General features: G+C 43.1%; 1 protein-coding gene across 4 annotated transcripts in view; it reads left to right on the top strand.

Annotated features, from left to right (window-relative positions):
- The window catches only part of ZDHHC15 (zinc finger DHHC-type palmitoyltransferase 15), a 29,255-nt gene extending 5,328 nt beyond the window's left edge, over window positions 1-23,927 (top strand). Inside the window, exons 3-12 of one of the 4 annotated variants that reach the window (XR_006166920.1) lie at window positions 756-850; window positions 2,413-2,533; window positions 3,380-3,449; window positions 3,756-3,788; window positions 4,894-5,014; window positions 6,314-6,446; window positions 7,577-7,703; window positions 9,209-9,323; window positions 15,270-15,352; window positions 16,521-23,927. Coding sequence is in view for 2 of the 4 variants with exons in the window: in XM_042807055.1 (XP_042662989.1) it covers window positions 756-850; window positions 2,413-2,533; window positions 3,380-3,449; window positions 3,756-3,788; window positions 4,894-5,014; window positions 6,314-6,446; window positions 7,577-7,703; window positions 9,209-9,318; window positions 15,270-15,313 (854 nt within the window). In the remaining 2 variants the exon portion in view is untranslated. Of the gene's footprint in view, window positions 1-755; window positions 851-2,412; window positions 2,534-3,379; window positions 3,450-3,755; window positions 3,789-4,893; window positions 5,015-6,313; window positions 6,447-7,576; window positions 7,704-8,964; window positions 15,353-16,520 lie in introns of those variants that run through there. The other 3 variants (XM_042807055.1, XR_006166919.1, XM_042807056.1) reach the window with 3 other exon arrangements.
- The last annotated feature ends 555 nt before the right edge of the window (window positions 23,928-24,482 follow it).

Raw genomic sequence — 24,482 nt, 5'->3', positions numbered from 1 at the left:
CCCAAAAGCTTTGAAATAGAGTTTGCATATTGAAATAAGATTACTCTGCGTGCTGGATTTCATGTGATAATGTTGTGTCTAGTGGATTACAATTCTTGCTCAGTAATCACAAGACCTCTTTTGCTCAGTTTGAGGGATGTTTTCCTCATTTGTTTTGTTGTATCCACTGTGGCAAATCTAAAAGATGAAATCATCTGAGAGAGATGAGTTTAAAGGTGATGTAAAGCTCTGCTGGAGCATGCTATTTCTCTCAGCTCTCACAAGTGGTGAAGAATTCATTGCCTGGGTGGACAGTACACTGATAATATGGTGCTGTGATGCGAAGTGCATTTAGTAGTGACTGAACCTGAAGGTCAGAGATGCTGGAGTACTGCAGTATCACCCCTGCCAGTTCTGCTTTGCCTGGGCCTAGGATGTGGGGAAGAGACAGGAATCCTGTCATTCCCAGTGGCACAGGGTTGTCCCCTGCCCTGTGGGTGAAGTCTCTTACAGCTGTGTTCTTCCTCACCCACGGAATCAGATCAGGTGGAGAAGGGGAGGCTTGTGAGATAGCTAACACCGAGCTGCACCCGTAAATCTCTGAAACTCTCCTGACCTCATGACCATAAGGTTTAGCTGTATTGTAATACTGGTTGGTACTGTAAATCTTTTTTTCTGGTTATTGTAAAAGATTGGTATTATGTCCATCACGAATGAAACTTTTACTTAAGAAGTCATTGTTCTGCTTCTGTTTTTTGTTTTGTTTTGTTTTTTAGTGGCCTATCTTATAATATTCCATATTCTCTTTGTGCTCTTTGTGTGGACATATTGGAAGTCTATTTTTACTCTCCCGGTACAGCCAGGCAAAAAGGTAAGAGTCCAAGCACTTCTCATTCATTTCAGGATGAAAGCAGGGATGCTAAGGAGAACTCAAAAATCCTTCAATCTAATTGATCTGGAGAGTTGATTGGATTGCCTAAAGGGATGGAAAGTGACCTGGAGTTGTCCATAAAAACTGAGTAATTTACTGTTCTGAGAATCCTTTAACTCCCCAAAGAGCATGGTTTAAAGCAGAGATGCTGTTAACCTTTAAAGCTGCCTTTTCAGTTGTTCCAGGAGCCGACAGGATTTTTCATGTTGAGAGTGACAGGACTGATGATTAACTTCCATATTTATAGTGTTATTGATCTCTAAACTTTTAGCAAGTTGCAAACCAAATCGTGAGGACCTTCCGACCTTCCTTAACCTGACCTTACTGGAGTCTCCTGAGTACAGACCTTCAGTTTTGGTTTTCACTCTTCAGGGAAGGTGTTACAGTGCAGGTGGAAATGAGTGCATTGGCAGTGGTAGTGGGGTTTCTTGGTCTCCTGAGCCAGGCAGTTGTGGTGCGTGTGTGAACATTCAGTGTCCCACCAAAGCCCAGAATTGCCCACGCTGCTGGGAGCCCTTTGCCTGCTGGAGTCGGCCTCTTTGTAGTGGCCGTTTGCTTCCTTTGTCAGACTCTTTCTTGTGATAGTGAGGGATAAAAGAATCATTTTCCTTTTAAACATGCTGAGAGTCTGATGTCGCGTGGCTGTGGCTGTGAGGACTGTGGCTGTGTGCACAGTATATGGCTTTTGATTTGGTGCTTGGTGTGCTCATAGCTCCAGTCCTTGCACTTCCCTGGTCAACAGCATCATGAAAAAGAAATGTAACAATATAGTATGATGAAGAGAAACTGGGGTTTCAAATAGATTGTTTAATGAATAATACTTTAGTTAAGGGTTTGGTATTGTTTTTTTAACATAAATGGCTTATTTTAGAACAAGAGTATGATGTAGTGGTTTGAGCACAGGGCAGTCAGCGGCAGACATTTTTTTTAAATTCTTTTTCTGCCAAATATTTACTTTTTCATGTTTCTCATATTGGTGGATTTTTTTTTTTTGTTCTATCTCTATGAAATGCTAATAAAAGACTATGTTTGGAGCAATAGAATGAGGATGGTGTTTGTGTGGCACTCCACATGTACATGGCCACAATCCGATCCTAATTACAAGAATGAATATTGTAAATAACAACTAATCCCAGGTTTAGAAACATAAAACTGTGGCTGAGGATATGTTCTTGCTCACAAGAGAAGTGCTTCAAGTGTCCTTACCATAGTTAGTAATGTTATTAATGAAAAATAGTAATTTATGGCAACAGTCGTAGCAATTCTAGTATGTTGTTTTGTAATCCTTAATTTCACTTTTGCATTTCTTATTGACGTATCACATAGTGTTCTGGCTGTCCAGCACTCATTATCTCTCTTTGTCTTCTAACAACACATTTTCACATTAGATTAATCTCATTAGAAGGAGTGGGAGGTAAAAACGTTTTCCAAATTTGCCCATACTTGAAATATTATCTCTGCTACCCAGAGGTAACAGCTCCTCTCATGACTTCTCTTTCTAGTATCATATGTCCTATGCTGACCAAGAACGCTATGAAAATGAAGAAAGGCCGGAGGTGCAGCGGCAAATTCTCGCCGAAATTGCAAGGAAGTTGCCAGTCTACACCAGGACGGGGAATGGAGGTCAGCTAAGCAGGGAACTTTCTTTCTCTAAATGTAATCAAGCACGCTGAGGCAGCACATGCTGTCAGTCCAGATGATACTGCTGACCAACAGGGCGTTCCTAATGCCGCTGCACGCACTGAGCAATGCTGTGCAAATAATTTTAATGCCTTTTCTCTCAGGTTTTCTGCTTGGGACACAAAAAAAGCTTTGAACGCTTTCGTTCACCTTCAGTGGAGTCCCAGGTGCTGCCTTTGAAAAGCAATACGTTACTCTTTGTATTTCCAGTTCAAAAGCCTACTTACATTGTCTGTGTTTAGTAATAGAATGACAAAATCTGTTCTCGTTTTTGCTTAAAATGGAGTCTAGCCTAGAGATACAGGACATAATTCTCTGCACAGATTTCTGGACCTTGTTCTGTGATTAAATGCACACTGCACTCCTTTCAAAGCTTAAAAGAAATCCGCGTTCATATCGGAGGCTCTGACCTGTTCATTTCTGTCAGACAATCCAAAGAATTCTGAAGTAAAGACCTGCTGCATAGGCAATTATCAAAATGGATGATATGTACAGTCTGACTAAATGTGGAAGCCAGAGGGAAATGTACAATTTTCTTTTATCGCTTTTAAGCTGGTTGTACGCGTTGCAGTGGGGATTGCTCCCCACATCTGCACGTCTCCCGAAGAATTACGAGCATTGCTTATCTGATTATGACCTGGCAGCAAAAAGCAGCTGCAAATGCACTCCTCTTTTGAAGTGGTAGAGGAAAGAACATGAGTAGTTAGGAACTGAGCAGAATATTAACTAACATGCGAAGAAAAAGGAGCGCTTTTCTGTGATTTGGTATTAATATGCCTTTAATTTCAGGTATTCGATTCTGTGATAGATGCCAGCTAATAAAACCCGATCGTTGTCACCATTGTTCCGTTTGTGCTATGTAAGTTACTGGATTGTTTTTCACTGAAGTGAACAGAGTCACCACTAAGTTACGTGGCCGGGCTGGTCCTTCACGTGTCTTCTCACACAGGAAGGTGCCCGAGTACCCGTGGCCCAGCCGCAGTCAGCAGCGTACGCTCGGGTGCGACAGCGGTAGCGGTGGCATTCCTGCTATTTGTGGCCCTGAAGTGTTTGCAGTTCCCACACCTACCAGTGTCTCAGCGCTGCTAGAAAGCATGCCATCTAGTGAAAATGAACTGATTAAGCATGAACTCAGCCTCCATTTTTCTTTTTTGTCCTTTTGCAGATGCGTGCTAAAAATGGATCATCACTGTCCGTGGTACGTCCTAGGCACCGGTTTGTACTTTTCTGCAAAGAGAGGTTGTTTAAATACATTTCTTGCACAGAGGAGTGCCTGTGTGCCCCTCTCCTTTTAGGCCATGCATCCCTCTGTGTTGGGAAACTTGTCAAACAATTACATTTTGAAATTGCCTGAAATGCTTGATGATTTTGACAGACAGATCGCTCACGTTTGTTCCATAAACTACGTGTCAAAGAGCTGTTACAGCAATATAACTTAAAACGCAACTGCTAATTCACTCTGTGACATTTATTCAGATTTTAGAGGGACTGCAACCTAGCCTTTAGTTTTGGGCATAGAGCCGTTTCAGCATGCAGTTGCTGGTTGCTTTCAATAACAATATTTGCACGCAGATTGTTTCTGAAATGATGCCTGCCACCTGTGCACGGTCAGAGACAGTTGGTGCAGAATGGTGCATGGATGAAATAAGTTTTATACTTTCTGGGAACTGCTGACGCTAAATTTCTTAAACTCCGTCCGTCTTTTTTTTAAAAAAATAAAGGAGGATTTCAGGAATCAGCACCAACACAAGCATTTCCCCACCCGAACCTCCCTGGTAATCCTAAATCGTAGAGGATATTTCAACCCGGGGTTTTGAGACAAACACCTGCTGTTTTTCCTGCATTCCCTTGTTCCTTTTTCGAGTTGTCTTGTGCATGGAGAGTGATAATCAAATTTGGGGTTCTTTGTTTTGGATGTCAGCAAACAAGCCGTGGGGAATCTGGCTCCCGAGCTTTGCAAATGTAGAAAGGAACACAGAAATCCCAGATCTGATTACCTTTGCAGACAAGAAGCAGGCACGCGGAATTCGAGCCTGCCTCTGTGACAAATTTGCCAGTGGTACCAAATTGAAAACCGATTCCAAAAATATGAACTGTCCTTTGACTTGGCATAGCAAGAAGTTGTCAAGTGAAAAGCAGAGACTTGAGTTATATTTCATGTTGGCCACTAAGGGGAGCTATTTATTGACGAAATTGTGATCTATACTCACCAGGCCTAATAAAACCCGAAAACTTGCAGAATTCATTGTGTTACCCCGGTGTGCTGTACATATCCTGATTCCAACTTTGCTTTTGTTCTCCAGGGTGAATAACTGCATTGGATTTTCTAACTACAAATTCTTCCTGCTGTTCTTAGCCTATGCTTTGTTGTATTGCTTGTATATTGCCGCAACAGTCTTCAAGTATTTCATTAAGTATTGGACAGTAAGTTGTCAAATCTGGTTACTTTTTCATATCCTATGAGTCTGGTGGGATTCAGTCACTCCTGTTACTCTTTTGCTTTCAGTCAATGGAGGGTCTGCATTTCTTCCCTACGGTATTTCCTGTGCCCTTTTTTTGAGTGTAACTCCCATTATCCGTCTGAAAAGCACAAAGCGAGAAGCAAACAGACTGCAGGAATTTCAAACTGTAGAGTTAGCTTCTGGCAAAAAGTTGTTCCCTTTTCCCAGTCTTGTGTTTGCACGTATGCATCTCAGAATGTGTGGTACCAACTGATCAACCTGGCACTGATCTGTACGTATTTACTGAACAATATCAAACCTTGTTCATTTTCTAATCCCCACGCGACTCCCTTCTCCATTTAAAAGTTGACTGAAATAAAGTACGCTTCTTACCCAGTTCTCAATTATCATTCATATGCAAGCAATGCCAACTGACAGTTCCAGTAAGAGACTGGCCTTTTGTCTCTAGTTTTTTTCTGTCCCCTCTGCTGCTGACACTCACTGACTGTGTTTCAGAAACTTAACTTGGCTGTGCTCTAGTTTAATACATTTCTGTTGTTTTGGTGGCGAATCACTTCCATACAATCCCTCTGGCGATGCTCACGGGGCACTCGCAGGAGTTCTTTCTCATGCTCAGGCAGGCACACAGGCTTGAGCTCTGTGGCTGCATGAGCAAAGCCTGAGGAGTCATTTTTCACTCCGAGGTCCCCACAGCCTCCCTGTGTAGATGTACGCTTGTGAGGATCTCTGGCACTTGGCTCTTCCCCTGCAGAAGGACAGAAGTGTTTCTCCTGCTTGCAAAACCCCGCTTGGCTTTTCACCTTGTCCAAACCAGCTGTGCTCAGCTCTAACACTGCCCGATCGCTGTGGCTACGGAGGCCAGGTTTTCTTGGCACGCCTTCTACTGCAAGAGGTGCAGAATTTGGACGTACACGCAGGAAAGTCGGCAGAACGTAAATGGGGCTTCAGGAGCTTGTGCCTGCTTCTTTCCCTGTGGGCACAGGGCCTGTGTCCTGTGCCCCCAGGGGAGCTGTGATCCTGCCGGCTCTGTTACATACCGGTTGGTAGCAAAGCCCCGCTCCTCCTGCTTTGGTTACAGGAGGGGAAAAGAAGCAGGTCATTTCTTTGTCTCTTCTTGCTTTTTATAGTTAGGGGTGAGTTCTGGGTATACAAGTTGGAGAACTCCAAATGGGAGTTTTAGAGGATATCCTCTCTCTAGGAAGAAAGAATTTCCAGCTTTTCTTTGTTCCTATCACTTGTTCTGTCGTGCTCTTCTTTCCAGGGTGAACTGACTAATGGACGTTCCAAATTTCATGTCCTATTCCTTCTCTTTGTGGCGGTCATGTTCTTCGTGAGCCTTATGTTTCTGTTTGGCTACCATTGTTGGCTCGTTAGTAGAAACAGATCTACTTTAGGTAAGTGCCGTAAGAAGAAAGAAAGAAAAAAAAATTAGTTTGTGTTCTTCTATACGTTCCTATTGGTTTATGAGGGGAGGAAGATTTAAGATCTTGGCATAGTGCTGCAGAAATTTGTCACTTCAGATGAGCTGCATTTATTAGCTGGTGTGTCGAATGCTTTGTTAGGGAAACGAGAGCCTTAAAGTATAAAAGTCCAATTATAAAAATGTTTTGCATATGTATAACTGCATTTGCTGTGAAATGAGTGCAGCTTTTCAGGGATAATGGTTCTTTACGATCACATGTTGGAGTGCATCCTAAAACAGCTTGGTAAATTTGGGAAAAATTGTCCATTTTCACTGACAATAGCAAAGAAGTTATGACTGCAAAACCAATGAAATGAAAATCTGAAACAGTATGATTTTGTCCAGTGATTTCTTTGTCTTTCCTCAGATAAATATTGTTTCATTTTTAAAGCTTTTTGGATAAAGTTTCATAACAAAACACACACTAGTTTGAGCAAATATATAGATTTTGTGTAGTTGCTAACTTTAAAACCCGTTTCATGGGGCACTGAAGTTCATGTATCCTAAAACATCAGACCTCTGCAGCAGCTTAGAAGGTAGATAAAATTGTTTCTAGTGCACTCTGGGTTCTCCTCCTCTCTCTTAATTTTATGTCTCACCGTAACAGAGGGTCTATTTGCATATGTTTGTTCCTATTGCTTGTTCATTATATCATTAATGAATGAGGCAATTTAAATGTCCGGTGCCACTTCTCAAATATGCATTGAAGACCAGCCTACTTAATTCTGTGGATTTTTTACTTAGAAATTTCTACCCACTGAATTTCAACAAGTCTCACGCAAAGGTCTTCTAACTGTGCTCTCTAGATTAAACAAAGCGTTTGTAGTTCGGTTTGACTGTTCCATATGGTTCAGTTGCAAGACCAAATTCCTATTGTCAGTTTGAAAGTCTTTACAGGCTTGCAAAATGAAAAAACTATTATTTTCAGACCGTATCTTTGTAATGCTAGTTCATAATCTGTTAAATCATGTTGTCTTTAGATGGCTACAACATGCACAATCCCGTTTCAGAGTGTTTGGCATTGATTTTCATTTTTTTCACTGAAATTGCATCTGTGTGTAGAGGCTTTCTCAGCTCCAGTGTTTCAAAATGGCCCAGATAAAAATGGATTCAATCTTGGCTTTGTAAAGAACCTTCAGCAAGTGTTTGGAGAAGAAAAAAAGCTCTGGTTACTACCTATTGCCTCTAGGTAAGTAATAATCAAGTCAGTGCTAAAAGCTGATACAATAACCGAAGGGATTGACTTCCAAATGTCTGCTACAGCCTCTTGTGTTACGCCTGTTGTTGTGTGGCTTGGCTAACTACTCCTGTGCATCACTGTAAATGCACCGGCAAGCATCATCTCTGTAAATCCCGTTCCCCAGAAGTCTGGAAGGGAAAGGTTTTTGAGGGCTAGATGTGCTGCACAGGGTGTTTGAACTCTTCCTGGACTCCTGTGGCACGTGTCTGGGTGCGTGTTCACCGCAGAGATGCTGTTTCCTTCATCCCTCGGACGCCTCTGCCTGGAGCGGAGCTTATGTTTCTTAATGTAGGGGAAAATGTTGTTTTGCCACTTAGCAGACCAGTAGTAAAGTACACTGGAATTTACTTCCTTTAGTAATTGGACATGATTTAAAATAACTTCCTGACACAGCAGTTCACAACTTTTTCCAAGTAGCAGTGTATAAGTCGGGGGCCCGGTTGCATCCCCGCTGCCAGCTGTTTTCCACCCTTACGTGTAGTTAAAGGGCAAAGCTCAGCCCAGAAAGCCTTGCTGTTAAAGAAAGGCAGCACTGAGGCGCAGGTCAGGGGCGCGTTACCGCTGCCTGTAGGCATCGCAGGGAGAACGCGCCGCTTATTTTCCTTGCGTGAAGATAAATCATCAGAGGAAAAAGGCACTGCAGGTAGTTTACACTTCCTCTGTCTCTGCTGCTGGATGTTAGGGAATAGCGTGGTGCAGACCAAGCTAGAACATCTGCTGTTTAACTTCGTTAGTTTACATTAAAGGGATTTGAACATCCTCTCAAACTCCTGTTTGATGCATTTCTCTTTGGGCAGTAATAAAGCAAAAAAAGCTTTCGCAACTTCCGATCTTCACAGAGTGTATTTATTTAATTAATTATTTTCCATTTCGTGTCCAGGTTTAGGTCACAGGAAAGTGGGTCTTTCGTTTGTTTTTCAGTAACATCTAACTAAGATTTGGGCCATTTTGTATTGGGTGACATTCAAACACAGAAGTGTAGTTTCTGCCCTGAAGAATCTATGGTATAAATTGAGAGACTTCATACCTGTGGGATAAATTGCTTCTTCTACATGAATGTTTTCCTTAGTTCCCCCCTCACTTCTAGTTGTCCATAAGTTAATATTTTTTCTGGGGGTTTTTTTATATGTTTTTTTTTTTTTTTTCAGTATCCAGATGACTTGATCAAGCTAGGCACATTTAAGTTCTGCTAAAAATTACTTAATTCCAGGCTATAGGTTTGAACTTCTATTCTCCAGAGAGCTTGAAGGAATTGAGGACCTAAACTACTTGCAAGGAAAACTTGGTATCTGAGCTGCCACAAAAAATAAACACAGTATTTTTCAAAACTTAAAAGATATTTTAAAGTAAACATTGGAAATACAGGTAACAGAAAACTTTGTTTGCAGAAATTGTCATCCTTCAGAGTCACTTGCTACTTTTTACAGTGTCTTTCTCTGCCTTTTTCCATGCAGCCAGGGCGATGGACATTTTTTCCCAATGAGAGCTTTGTCTGAAGCTCAGAATCCTCTCCTAGCAAATGAAGAGCAGTGGGAAGATGATGGAATAGATGAAGAGCCTCATGGTAAGGTAACACTAAAGGCAATTAGTTGTGTCTTGACCCACAGTGATTAATGGACAAATTATAAGAGCTAATCAAATAAAAAAATTGTGTTGGCTCAGTCACTGGGCAGCTCAGACTTGACTAATGAACATAGACTAAAAGTAAGCCCTACTTTAGAGTCAACTCTTTTTTTTTTTTTTTTAAGTAGTAGAAGTATCTGTAAACTTGCAAGGAAATGAACTGTGAGGTTGTTACAAGTCGCAGAGAGAAACTGAAATTTCCACAAACTGAGTGTATTTATATGTAAATGTTGCTCCATGCAGCACAGTTACTGGAGACATAAAGTTGTGCCTGTAAAAATGAAGAGGAAGATTTATTTTTTTTTAAGTGTACGTATCCTCTGAGAGTTTGTGAAGGCATGCATGAAAACACCTGAATGCAGTCATACATTTATGAAGCTACTTTCTACTTTGTTCAGCTTTATTACAAGAGTAAAGAAGTTCATTTGGTTGTGATACTTGCCTAGCTATGTGCTAATCTGCACAGAAGGAATGTATGTGCTGAGAACAATTCTTTCTGAAATGTAAACATACCTTTTATGCTGTGGATGTCCTGTTAGAAAAAAGACTTTATACGTATATCCATTCTGTGATGATTTTTATTAGATGGATCTAAAATTAGTTTAATGATTCTTTACTGTTACATTTTTCTGTTTGAGCTAGATGTTGTTTTTTCCCTTGCGTATTTGCCTCCAAGCTTTGGTCTTTGGAGAGTACGCTGTGTATCAGGGTTCATGTCAGAGACCCCAGTTACCATGTTTGAGGGTTCAGAAATCCCATCAGTAAGTTAAGGGCTCGTACATTTTTCCTGTGGAGCCAGGATGCCATCCACAGGTTCCCTTTTTATATATATATATATATATATAAAATATATGATAATATATCCCTGTTGGGGTATACATTTTAGTCACGTGCACAGTGTATGTTTGGGAAGCTGTGAGGAAGACTATGGTCTTGGTTAAAAGGGGTAACAGAAACTTCTTGTGTGAACATTTTTACATATGTGCAATGTACTGTGCAATGAGCTCTTGAATCCTAACAGCACAGTATTTGCTGTTCAGGCTCTGGTTAGGTCTTACCTGCAGCTGTTTCTTCAAATTATTCCAATGTAGAATAAACAGTCTGTGTGTCTTCCAAGGCACCCCTCATGTACCGCTGGGAAAATGTGCTCTCCAGGATTTTGTCAATAGGATTTAAAAGGCTCATTCCAACTTTTCTTCAGAATAACTGCTTTAATTAGTTCATAATTGTGTGTTAGAAAACTACCTGTTCTTCCTGTTTCATTCTATACATTTTGGCAGTTACAGGATAACACGAACTGGCTTCAAAAATAACAAAATCTTTGTTGTTTATTGATGCTTAAAACAATTCCTCTAGGAATGAGTCAGAACTTCTTCCAGCTCTTCCAAAGTATAAATTCTCTGAATAAAAAATTAATTCTTAAGTATGAAAACGTTTGACAGCGAGATGATTTTTGGCCACATCAGACCCCAGAATCTGAATCTGGAGTTTATATGAAGTCTCACAATTTATAGGGCTTATAAAATAAATGACATTTACAGGCAGTTGGACTAGATGATCTTTGTAGGTCCCTTCCAACTGAAATATTCTATTCTACTAGTCTTTCTCAGTGAAAAAATAGTTTGTAATCTTATTCCAAGAAGCTGTAGAACTGTAATATTGGTAAAATTAGAATCTCTTACTGTGGTGTAAAAGCCAAACTGAGCCTCTAGGAGGTTACAGACAAAAATGACAGAACAGGCAGCACACACGCTGTGAGTAGATGGCTAGCTGTTAGTATGTGGGTCTGAGTCCATGACTGGAGGAGTTTTAATTTTTTTCCAGTGGCTGTGAGGTAAAGGTGGGAACTACAAATAAAAGAACGCCCTAGATAAGGGGACTGTGTCCTTCGTCTGTCTGCAGGTCGGTGATGTGGAACTGGAATCCAGCTCCTAGAGCAGGCGTTGGGGGAAATCCGCTTCCCCTTATTTTTCTAACAAACTCTCAGCTCTCAGTCTGACCATCCGAATTTTGCAAGAAGAAATCCCGCGTGGAGCCTGGCGGGGGGGAGTGTGTGTGGGTGGGAGGGGAGGAAGCTGTCGCCCCCCCTCCCGGTCCCTGGATGCTCCTGTGGCGGGTGCCGCAGGGCCGGCAGCGCCTGCCGCCGATCCAGCGCCGGGAGCGGAGCGCTGCACGGAGCATTCCTCGGCCAGCTCCACGGCAGGGCAGGGCTGCCCGAGTCTTGCACTCTGCGAGTGCCCTGGCTCTGCAGGACCAGCAGGGAGGGTCACGATTGATTCAGTAATCACAGGATCGTTTGGATTGGGAAAGCCCTTGAAGATCATCGAGTCCAACTGTATAACATACAAAATGTTTTTTGAGAAAGTAGTTTTGTGATACAGCATAAATCAATCTCATGGAGCGTTTTCCCTAAGCTGTAGGCTGTACCATTCTGCCAGCACAGGTAACAAATACCTGTGTATCATTAGGTTAATATAAAAGTTGTTGAGGGAGGGGGAGTTCTATAAGAAAAGGCACCAGGTTTGGATTTTTTTCCTATTAATGGGACGTTAGGCAAAGCAACAGTTGAGAAAACGTGAAAGTTCAGATATTTCAATCTTAGGAGATGGCACTGCCAGCTGCTCCAAGATCCGAATAATATCTGCCCTTTGTATTTAGTGGGGTTTCTCACCTCCGGGAGTTTCACCTGTAATTGCTGGTGTGCCTGTGTGATGCAGCAGGGGTGAGGAGCAGCCTCATCAGTCGAGTCCCTCGCTCCAGGCTCATGCAGAAGAGAGAGAAACACCACAGAAATGATGAAAAAATGAGCTTGATGAAATGTTTCTTTGTGTACTGTTACTGTGCCTAACTGCATTACTGCAGTCCTTTGCTTCCACCCTGATTATTCTGTGTCTGCATAAGGTGGGGCATTTTTAAGCTCCCACGATTGCAAAATCAGCTCACATGTGGATGTTGGGGGAGAATCATGAGGAGAGGACAAGCCCAGCTGAAAGCAAGGAGATGAGGTAGCTCCATCCAGGTCCCATGAGAGTACAGACCATCTTCTCAGTCACCTTATCCCCAGGGTTGTCCTTTTTTCTGTAATGCGGACGTTTAAATGGGCTGTTCCTGGTTGGATTTTCTTTTTTTTCTTAATCCTAGCCTTGCTAAGGCTTTTATTGTTTCATCTAGGGAGAAAAATCTTGTGTGGAACCTTTTGTTTCATTTCTTAGCCAGAGACTGAAAATGCTTGCTTCCAAATTAGTCGTAATTTGAATTTTTTTCAGATTTATTAATGCTCATCTCTTATTCACAGGCATCTGTTGAATCTGTCTAGCCAGTGAGCTACCCCAGAATCACAAGCTGGCAGCTTATAAGGTTATCAGTTTTTTCAAAGAACTCATCTAGAATGTATTTGACATGCTGGTCATGGGGGTGGCAGTGCACACTTTGCCTCGTGGAGCCTAGGACAGGACAGCCATTCCTGTACATTTATAGCAACATCTCATCTCTTAGGTTGATTTATTAATTTAATCGTGCGTTTCATTTAAACTTGTAAGAAAGGCTTCAGTATGAATCAAATCTTTCCCAAACTGTTCTCACCTTTAAAAATTTGACATCTGTACGAAGTAACATCTTTCCAGCAGAAACCAGCATATCCTGTGGAATAGGTGGCAGTTGAGATCTCTTGGTGTGATGAAGCTTCAGGTATCTGGAGGCACGTGATTTGAATTTAAATTCAAGTCAGTAGGAGTCTAATTAAAAAAGCTTCATGTCCTGAGATACCAGCTAAGTTGGCATAGCAGTCCCTTAAGTAGAGAGGTCACCAGTTGTGACTGTAGGGATTGAACTGCCATCCATGGAGATGTTTAAAAAGCAGTTTGGATGTTGGAAGTGAGCAGAGGTTGCTCAGACAGTACGACGGTGTATTGGCCAATTCAGTAAACTGAGACAAAAGACTAGGTTTGCATCTCTGGATTTTAGGAACAATATAAATGGTTAAAGCGTGTCTGACAGTAAAAGATTAAGTTAAAGCAGTGCTAAACCCTACATCGATGAGTGCTGTCTAACCAGTTTTGAAACAATGGGGTACCTGTGCAGGAACCTGCATCAGTTCAACTAAATTAATTAGTGAATATATTTAGTAGAACGAATATGGTTTTGTATGTGGATCAGACCTGCAGCTGCTGAATCCATTAGATGAAAAAAGATATTCCATAAAAAGCTGATAGAGAAATTTCAGTGGGACTAATGTCCCTGAGCCAGCAGGTCCTATATATCCTTTTATCAGTTCCCTTTGACATTTGGATTGTGTGCTTTCCTAAAGGTAGGCAGAGTAAAGGGCTGCTCGGTGGAACGTTCCATCTGAATAAATGTATTAGATTTTGCATGGTAAAATAGATGTCTATGCTAATAATTACAAAAATAACCTGATAATGGAAATAGGACTGATTCTTTTTATACATAATAAGGAAATAAGAGGCCTAGGCAAATTTATTTGTTGTGTATGTAACATTGAGTGGTGAGGGGGAAGTGTTTGCTTTTTGTTTGTCTTTATTTACCTGCACAGAGAAAATTCATTTGGAGAAAATTAAAGAAAGTTCTGTGACAAATTGATATTTGACACTGCTTGATGCCATTCTTGCATTTTGACCATCATGTCTTACAACGAGTTCTGGATCTTAAAACTGAACAGCACAAGATCAGTGTAAGATGTCTACAGAGCAACACAGTTTTGAAATCCTGTTTGTGACAGGCATGGGAGCAACTCTGGAAGTATGAATTTGGGAACTGGATCTTACTTCTGTAGCTGCTGCAGATTTTTGAATTTTTTTTATAGGACAGTGCATTTCACTTAACCGTGTTTTGCAGGGAGGAAACACAGCATGGTAACCTTCCTGTCTCTCAGGTGGGTTATGAAGATAAATTTATGCATAGAAATTGCTTTGAGTTTCTGGGTTATTAGTTGCTGTAACAATACAGATCTACAGTAGAGCAAAATGTTGTTGCCTACGATCAGCAGGATGCTGTTCCCACTGAACATGAGGTATGAGCTGCCTTCAGGCCAGTTGTCATTTTAAACAGTCCCCACATAGTTGCAGGCTGCTGTTAGACTGACCTCGAGCTTCCCCTTCATCAGATGGAACAAGCCCAACTGCCTCAACCTCCCTGCGTAGGTTTAAAGTAGAAATTTCTGTGCTGCTTATATATGGCTTAAGTCTGACCTCCACAGCTTTCAGTTTTCCAAGATTTGGGCTGAAACTGTGTGTCTTCATGGGAAAAATGACCTTTTTATTTTGCAAGTGAAAATGCTTAGGAATAATCTTACCATGAGTGTGTGAAATATATAACCATGTATTTCTACCATGGCTGTATTAATCCAACAGTACTCAGAGAACACGGTTTCCTGGGTCATTAAGCTTTGGTGCCCTCGCACCCACCTGGCAGTTGGGTTTTAGAAGACTGTGTTGTAGGCACAAATGTGGCACAACGTAGGCAGTGTTGTACTCTTCCTTGTTTTCTCACCACTGCTTTTTTTTTTTTTTTTTTTTTTTTTTTTTTTTGTGTAAGGCATCAGCAAATGAAGCAATTTAAGCTTAGTGTTTTCAGATTCCATCTTACACAACAGAAGTCAACCAGTTTAATTTTCTAACGGGAAAGGCCTGAGATATTCCATTAAAACCAAAAGATCTTTATGGCTTTAAAGCTTGTGACGCTGTTATGAAATAGATAAAGCCAATAATGGAGTAATCTCAGTTTAAAAAATGCTATTCAGTTATCTCTGGCAAGTGGTTGTCTATTTTTATTTGGAACGATTCTTAAAAACACACTCCCTTACTTAGTGAAAAATACATTCTCGGCGAGGAGAACCAGCTTTACTTACTTCTAACTGCTTTGTTTTTCATTGTATAGATTCTGGTGAAGCTTCATCCCTTGCCATAGAAAGGGAGACATAGCAGTTTCACAATGCAGCGGTACAAAGCTTGTTCAAAAAGGTCAGTATTTCTTCCTTCATCACCTTCAAAACAGCCTCTCTTGCGGGGGATTCGGTAGGTGAGGCCGGGCAGGATTTGCCCTTGAGAGGGGCAGAGCCCGCTCCGGTGCCGCCTGCGCCTCCGAGCCCTCGCCAGAGCCCCGCGTTGGTGCCTCGGTAGTATTTCACCAGTGTTCCTCCATCCTAGGCAGCAATATATTATTTAGGAGAACCTAAAAGAAAACAGTGGCTCTCCAGTAGCCCTGGGCTGGCTGGTGACGCAGGTAGCGCGGGAGCCGACGGCACTGGGTGTAGGGGAGGATGCAAACCCTGCAGCTCCCCCGGTAAAGGCGGCAGGAGCGACTCTTGCGTTGGTTTGTACAAGTACAGGATTGGAAATCTGTTCGGTGACTCATGCGAGGTGTGGGAAGGCACAGATACAGTCTTAAAAGAAACTGAAGTTGAGAACAGCCAAGTTGCAGTTAGGAATAAATGGAAGTAACTTGTAATGCCCACATCAGCTGCTACTCTCTTAGCTAGGTTTTTTTTTTCACCCTGGAGAAACTTGGGCGCAACAACAGATGATGCAGTTTGGGGAAGAGGCTCCTGCCAGGATGTTCCCTGCTCTGTAATCTGTGCTGCCGTCCTCAACAGCGGGGCGCTGTCCTGCACACGGACTGTTGCAGTGAGCTGCAGGCTGTGTCCTCGTCAGCCCCCGTGGAACGTTTTCACAGTGGGGTGTAACTGAGCAAGACTGAAGGAGCATCCTCTGCTGTCCCACTTGCAGGAGGTGGAACAGTCAGAATGTGCCCCTCTAATCTCTGTGGGTGTTGAGTAACTGCAGAGCACTGTAACCCACTGCCTAGTCCTGCACTATAATTTTTAAAAATGAGCTTTTTATAAATGAGCTTTTTTTTAAATGGGCTTCTTGCATATTGTAGATGTGATTCTGTTTTCTTCCACTAAGGAAAAAAAAAAAAAAAAAAAAAACAACAACAAAGTATTTTTTTTCTGTCGATAGTCAGTGAGGACTGCGTGCTGCTGTTCTACTGAGGGAGTGAAAAACCAGCATTTTCCCTGTCGTTCTCCGTGGCTTTAAAATGACGCTCGAAGTCGAGATTAGACGCAGCCATCTATTGCTCATCAGATCAGTGCTTACAGTTGCACATTTTTCTTTATTTAAATTTCAGCATCCCTCTCAGGAGTCAACATCCCTTCTCTTGGCATGGGCTTCAGTTTTGAGGGGCAGAAAACAAGTGGATCTTCAAGATGAGAAAACATCATGAAGTATCGTCTGATTGGAACCTGCATTCTAGAGTGCTTCTCCAGAAATCCTGCTATCCAGATGTTTCAAGGCTTTATAAGTTTAAGTTACGGAGTGAAAAGAACAGTTTTATAGAGTGATTCTGGCCAATCTTCTTTGGCCTGCTCTCTTTATTTTATAAATAATATATATTTTTTATTCAAAATAGGTAAAAATATTGATGCGAGTGCATTTCCAAAGGCCTTTTCATTTTGCAAACATCAGGGACTCAAGTTCTTGAAATTCCTCCAAGCCATAATATTCTTGGGGATGGTATTTATTTTGAGACTGATTCTCCAACCTTCTCTGACAAGTGGCATTCTCTAATGTGTTTAAAGATCTGTCTGAGTCAGTGGAACTCACTGAGAGACAGACCTACTTAAATTTGGCACTAAACTGATAGTTGGATGTGTGTTGAGAGGAAAAATGCTGAACATGCATATATACATGTGCAGCTGTGTATGAAAATACAATATTCACATTGCCAGTGTCAAGATTCAAGAATATTGTGGCCATACATTTTTTTTTAAAAATGTTCTAGGAAGGTGTAATTGTCTTAGAGTTTGAGTGCCCTTTAAAAGCCCAATCCTCCTTGCAGGCACCTAAAATGCAAAAGGGAACTGTAGACAGTACAATTTGCATTAATTCCTAGGGCTACAATATGAACTCATTCCTGGATCAGTGTTTGATGGAAATTTGTGTGTTTATGGAGTCAGAAGGGAAGATGTAAATTCGAAACACATGAGTTGGAAACGTGCACTGAAAGTTTAGCTCCAACAGCAGTGTTGGGAGTTTACACTCCACAAAGGTGGGTTTAGTCCAGTAATGGTCAAGAGACAATTGTTGTACTGAATTGTTTCAGACTTCTGCCTACGTAAATGTATTGACTGGTCATTTAAAGGTTTTTTCAGCACTAAGAGGTGATCAGATTTTTTCTTCGTTTTGCTCCATTTGCAGTCAAAGGAATGTATCGCTGTTTTCATTCTGTGGAATGGAACTGAGAATTTGCTGGCAGGATTATACGTATTTTTCTAGACCTGAGTCTTTTTTTATCTGCATGATTCAGAGCTGGCAACTCCATCACTCATGTTTTAATTAGGTGCATGCTTAAAGTATTAGTACACTGCCTTTAAGATCATTTGTTACCATTTTCTATCCTGGTTTTGTGTTTGTTTATCAGCCCATTTGTGCTGACAGTGACCACAGAAGCAGTTGCGCATGTCCTGAGAAATTACCTGATAAGTATCTCTTTGGTGACAAAGGCCTCGCTTACATACTAAATCCTTTTTTCCTCTGCTTATTCTGCCACAGCTACCAGTGGCCATGTGCTCGTGAAAGAGAAGAGTCTTGCAGAGATTTTCTGTCCATAAGAGTAGACGTTTAACTACCTGGTATACCCCCTGCCCTGCGGGCAGGTATTTTATCCATCAGCCTCTGTAGCTGGGTGTGGGGCAGGCAGTGACCTCTCTGGGATGTCTTGTTGCTGAAATTTAGTGGTCAGGAGTCGGGGTGGGCTCTCCTGGGCTTAGTGTAGGTTACTCTCTCCTCAGAGCGGTACTGAACACGCTGAATGTTCCTGCTCCAGCCACTCTGAGCACGTCTGTCGGGTGGTTCCGGCATCAAACGGCTGCTGAGTGATGAAACTATTTTCCCTGTTGATCCAAACCTGCGTTTCTGGTGTAAATCTCGTGGTGGACCTTAAGCTGTGCTTGATGAAGGGTGGCAGCAGAATTAATCTCCTCGTTTCTGGCCAGATGTGTTCTGGAGGGGGATCTTGAGAGGAAGATGGCAGCTAAACACAAGAGGAATTGTATAGGAATTTAGTACCAACAGAGGTGCTATTCGTGCCTTTTAAAACTCGAACTTCCTCGTGTAAACAGGAAGAAGATTTGGTGACTTTCTGTGTCAGTCAGTTGAAGAGGATTTCTAAGATCAAAGTATCAGAGCTGTGTCGGCAGCCGTGTGGGTTTACAGGGGCTTTCTGAGCAGGTTCTTGTCTCCGCTCTGGATTTGGTTCTGTTTACAGCCGTGTCATTCTCTCGGTGTCATTTCTCTGCCAAGTGGCAGCAGCAGAAGAGCTACAGGGTCTGCAGGCAGTATCCCTGCCTGCTGGCTAGCTGCAGCACTGCTCATTAGGTAGCATATAAAATCAGGTTTTGTCTTCTAATTAGTATTAAAACAGATGTCTTTATGATAATGCCGCAATCCAGCTCAGACTTAGAAACAGCCTTGAAGGTTTCCGAGTAACTTACTCTTGCTCAGTAACTTTTCTGTTAACTCATGGTTGATTTTTCCCTTTCCTTGAACGCGGCTCAGCCTCACGCGGTTGTAACTAACTCTTGTCCAGGTAGAAGCAATACATAGTTTGAGAGTGTCAGAAGCACTTCAGATCAATGTTCACACATCAGATGTTTGAAAGCTTCAGGATGAAACGTGAAACAAATACAAAAGTTGTGTAAAAATGCAGCAGAACGAAATGTGGAGAAACTGTCCGTCTGAGTGAGAGAACAAGCTCCATTTTGTTCTCTCCAGCTTCCTTAGCAGAGAGATCCTTATGCTACGCCGGGCTTTTGTCCTGTTTGTGCTGCATTCCAGTGCCACGGAATAGTCGGGCAGGTTCCTCTGCATCCCGGGGCTCGAGCGGGGTGCAGAAAGCTGCAGTGGGAGGTGGGTGTCCAGGAATACAGCGTCAGGCTGGCGGTTGGTGGAGACATTACGCCTCTGTGATCTTCAAGGCACCACGTAAATGAACAGCCAGATCCCTGGGGGGAAACTTAATGTTTCTCAAAGTACTGATGCCGAGATATTTTTGCTCGGTGCATTATTGCAGCTGATGCCGCAAACATAATTGCAGATGGCCTACCAAGGAGAATACAGTTTTTCCAATCAGTATTTTTGGCCTTTAAAAAGACTGTTAACTAGAGATCTGGGCAGCATAAGCGCAGTAATTTTGATTGTGCCCCCTGCTACCTGTGGTTTTAAAGCTGGGCTGCTATTTACTTTTGAAATTGACTTTTTTTTTTTTCCCCTTTAGCTTCTGAAAGAAAGTTGCGTACAAAGAATGTGATAAATGCAGAATGTGTAAAGTTCCGTTGGATATGCTGGGTAAATGCACTGGAACGCAGCAATTGCCCAGGCTGACTGTAGTCACTGCTGCAGGCAGCAGAAGAGGGGAAGTGTTCAGCCCAGGGTGTGATAGTTTTCCTAACACGCAAACAGCTCTTTAAGGGGTAAAACCCATTTCCACTTTCCCTGGTGCAGTCTGCAGGCTGGGCCCAAAGGATTCCTCCCATGACGTTTACTGCCAGTCTCTGTCGAGTTAGGTGCTGTAAATCCAGTTACACCCAAAAAACTGGGTAAACCCCTAAGGGTTGAATCTCAGTTGGGATGCTGACTGAAGTGGTGTGACCGTAGTGCTCATTCAGCTGGGGAGCCGCAGCCCCGGGCAGTGGGGAAGCAGCACAGCGGGTGTCTCAGCCCCATCCCAGGGGCCGTTTTCTCTGGCTTAGCGTCAGATGTGCGCTGCAGAATCAAGCAGAAAAGAAATGGTTTTCTACTCAGGGTAGAAACAGCTTTTGTCCTTAGCAGCAATCCTACTCCTGGTGGAGCCGGCGGTGGAGAAGCTCCCGTATTCCGAGCAGAGTGATTTTGTTGGCTCGGCTTTGCGTGGCCGGGGGCGGTGGATGTGGCTGCGGGCCGGAGCGCGCTCCTCACGGGCACGGCTGCTCTCGGGGCTGTTTCAGTGGGACCGTGGAAGCTGGAATAGGACCACCAGATCCCGTCTGTAATTCTACCAACAGTCGTCAGCCGGGTGGTGATAATTACGGCCTGAGCGACAGAGGCTCACCAGGGGTGTTGGGCACAGCCGTGGTTTTGTTGGCTTCAGCCAGGGCACAGAAGTGAGGGTTTAACCCGGGTACAGCACGTTCTGCTTTGCCTTTGGCCCGTGTGTTGTTGTGTTTCAGCATTTTACAAATGCGCTCCACGTCTTTCATGTGAGTGAGGGCTTTCTCTGCTACAAGCAGCTTTCCCAAGTGGCTGTCGCTGGGCGAAGGAACGGCTCTCGCTGGGTTTCACGGTGCTGCCTGCCGCTCGGTCTCACCCCTGCACCCCCAGGTTAATGCTCCAGAATAACTGACCACTAACAGCCACCTCCTCCCCTCTCCCCCTTCTCTCCCATTTACATTCAGATACACTGTACTCCTGAAAAAAAAAAAAAAAAAAATAGAGAAAACATCATATTGATGTTTCTATGGATAGTGTTGGGGTAAGCCCTTTCCTTGGCCAGTGAGTCCTGTCCAAGGAGTTGGGAGCTCTTTGAGCCTCACTGCACTGCAATTTTGTTTTGTCTCTTGCTGAATTTTTAGAGTAGAATAAGATTATATTCCTCTGAACAGGAAGCAGTACTGTCCAGTTTTCGTAGGCTGTACCTAGCGCGTGTCGTGCGCTGTCCGTGACAAGAACTGGGAAGCTCCCCAATAGCACTCTAGCAGAGAGTGTTTTACTTCCCGGAACAAACCAGAAATGTGATTCGGCAAAATCTAGGCTAGCTGCAGTTTTTTAGTTCTGTATGCTGGTGTGAGCTGAAAGCACAACTTAGTTACCAAACCTGATGCATAAAGGCTGTAATGTAATATGAATGTGAAGTGTCAGGGGGAAAAAAAAAAAATTACCTTTTCTTCCCCTTAGTTCAACATAAAGAAGGATGTGCTAAGATTCAGGGACAGGCTGCCTCCGGCATAGTCATTACGCCAGCAGAACAGATTTCTGTTGGCAGAGCTGGCTCACTGGTGGAGGCGGTGAATTAGCAGGTGAAGGAGGCAGGGCTCACCTCGTTTATTAAGCCAGAATTACTTAACTCAGAGGGTCACGTTTTCATTTCAGTGACTCCGGTGGTACAGATTTTAGAAATTGATCCACAGTACTTGAAAATACCTTGGTGTTCTTGATATTTTTCCGATTCTGTCAGCTTCTGTTTTCTTACGGAACACTTTCAAAAATAAACTCGTCCTGAACCCATCAGGTAAAGCATTTGCATGGTAGAGTGGCTTTTCTCATTAAAAGTAATGGTCTGTCAAACTGCTTGGCAGCACCAGGCGCTGCGCAGCTGTGGCGTTACCCTCTGCTCTTCCTGCGTGATGCTTTATGTCCTTTCCTGGTAATTAACGTGGAGATCATACCCACTGTTTCACAGTTTTATTCTTCTTGTCCTTTTTCCGTCTCCCTTTCCAAGTCTTTCCTCTTCCTTCTTAATATATAGTTAAAATATTACCAGCTTTCAGCTGTTTGTGCCAGTTTTTTGGATACTATGCAGGTGAGTAGGTGTCATTTTAAGCAGTTGTGCCACGTATTTTATTTGTAACTAATCTTAATGTTTGTCAGGTATTGGTTTGGGAGTCTCATCATTCAGGCTCAGCTTGCTTTGCCCAGAGCAGTGGGATCTAACCCCCTGCCTTGCTTTTCTCTCTTCCCTAAAAAGCTGATTTCCTCATTTTCCAGCTTCAGTTTGGAATTTAAACCTTGTGAAATAAAATGTAAGTTTACATTTCAAGTATGAGCCTGTAAGTTGGTTATGCTTTCATGCTGCTTGCAATATTTTTTTTCTGTATGAGGTTTTAAGATTTACAGTAGCATTTGTAACACATTAGTGGGCAACAGCCACTGTTTAAAAAAAAAAAAAAAAAAAAAAAAGTAGAAGAGTTATGTGGAGGAAAAAATCCCCACAGCCCCAACCAAAAAAAACCCAACGAAAAGGACAAAGGGATCATCTTTGCTTCTTTATTCCAATTGTGCTCAAAAAGAAATGCCTGCTTGCATCAAATGCTGCTATCGGAGAGCTCGTATGGCATGCAGGTGTTTCACCTGGAGGCATTCCTGCTCTTTCAGTACTTTTTAGACTTGAATTTTTCTTGAGCTAAACCTTGGGCTAAATCCCACAGGAAGCCTGGAAACAAACAAACTTGTCCTCTCTCTTTCTGAACTGAGAAGGTCTCAGATCAGCACTTACTTTTATAAGAGAAATGAAAATCCAGTGGATTTTTCAAAACGTTGGTGTATTTTTTAATTTTTTTTCCCCTGCCTTTTTCTGGAGGATCCGGGGGCCTCTCGGATATGTGGGGAAGAGAAATTCCACATATCAGCATCTGGGGTATGGGCTGATGTAACGAACCGCCTGGGCCGGTGCGGACGGAGGGGCCTCCCCTGAGGAGGAGCTGCAGGTTTCTGACCAGGAGCTTGTGGGAGGAGGTAGGTGGAACCTGTTGTGCTGTTCAGAACTAACTCCACGCGTGGGCGTTCGGCAGTAACCCCGCTGAGGTGTGGCTCCTGCTGGAGAGGGCAGGAGCTCTTCCAGAGGAATTCCTAATTGCAGTGTTGGAGAAGGGAACTCAGCCTTCCTTTTGCTAGTGACTTAGAACACAAGAAAGGTTCTGTTATTTTCTAAATTATTCTATCTGTCTAGCTGGTTTTCCACCTGAAACTGACCCGTTTATGTTTGTCGTGAAAACGGGTCCCTCAAAGATAAAACTTAATTAAATCTCAGGCTCAGATCATGGCAGACCTATCTGTATGTTAGAATTCAGCATCAGAGCTTGGTTTTCACCTCGCTTGAAGGTAGAGTGAGCGGGTTCCGCTCCCTGGTGTTTTGGCAGGAAAGCTGGGGTGGAGGAAAGCGCCGGCTGCAAGAGCTGGGTCAGGCCCCCGCGCGGGGAGCGGCCGCGGTGCAGCGCCCTTCCATCCCTCCCAGGAGCTGCTGCGGGCCGGGCCACCCGCACGTGAGTGTCACCGCAGCGCCCCGTTAGAGACAACCAGCACGGGCTGGTGTTGGCATCTGCGAGTAACTTGCGTACGCTGAGCTGATCCGCTCGGCCGAGGAGGCGCCGCTCGGAGCTGTCTGGTTCAGTACCGATTCCTTACCCCTTACTAAAGTGGTAGTAAATTGTTTTCCAGTGGATGTCACAACCGGTCTGCTGAAAACATCTGGGATGTTTAGTTGGGTTCAGGAGTTTAATGCTGCTGCCGGCGTTGAGACTTTTGATACCAAATGGGTTTTTACAAAAGCTTTGGATACTCGTTTTTACTGTCCAACAGACATTCTGACTTTATTATGAATGCTTTGTGTACGTTTCACGAGCGTTTTCCAAGTGTTTGTATGGTTTCTACAGCTGAATATCCTGTACGTTCTGCTTTGTCATTTTCTATTATGGTTTATACTGTACTGCAGGCAAGGACTGCATTAAAACCATTTTTGGCTAATTTATTATACATGTGAATGGTTATTTCCTATGACTTAGCCTCTGCTCAGGCAAAACCCTCTCTCTCTGGAAGCCTCACATGACTTTTGTTAATGGAAATTACGGCTGGGAGTGGGGAAGGGTCTTCATCTGTGTCAGAACCAAGATCTGCTGACCGCTGTCCCTTGCCAGAGGGGGTGGGGGGCAGCCCCGGCCCCGGCTTCCCGCTCAGCCGAGAGGGGCGAAGCACTCCACGTGGGAGGACATTCTGTAATCCTGCACTCCTTAGAATATGGATATATTTTAAAAATAATAATGAACTGTATTGTCTTTATATATAGATCTTCCCAAAGTTGCAGTAAGGTAAGATACTAGCCAGTTTAAGTGTTGGTCACTCTGTACTTGGTGCCAGGGGCTTTAAATCTGCAGCCAAATACTTTCTTTGGTTTTATGTTTAATCTGATCGATGCAGCCGCTGGTTTGAGTGTTCTGAAAGGGCTCTAAGCCATGGGGCCAGAGTTGGCTTTTGACTTAAGCCCTGCTGCTCTGCAAACACAGTGAGAAATTGAGTTTGACTTTTGGCCAGAGCTTTCCTTTCTTGAAAAGAGCGGGCGATG

This window comes from Tyto alba, unplaced genomic scaffold (genome assembly GCF_018691265.1).
Source record: "Tyto alba isolate M040663 unplaced genomic scaffold, T.alba_DEE_v4.0 Super-Scaffold_5, whole genome shotgun sequence".
NCBI classification, from domain to species: Eukaryota; Metazoa; Chordata; class Aves; order Strigiformes; family Tytonidae; genus Tyto; species Tyto alba.
Note: the sequence above shows the minus strand (reverse complement) of the source record. Positions and strands in the feature narration are given on the sequence as shown.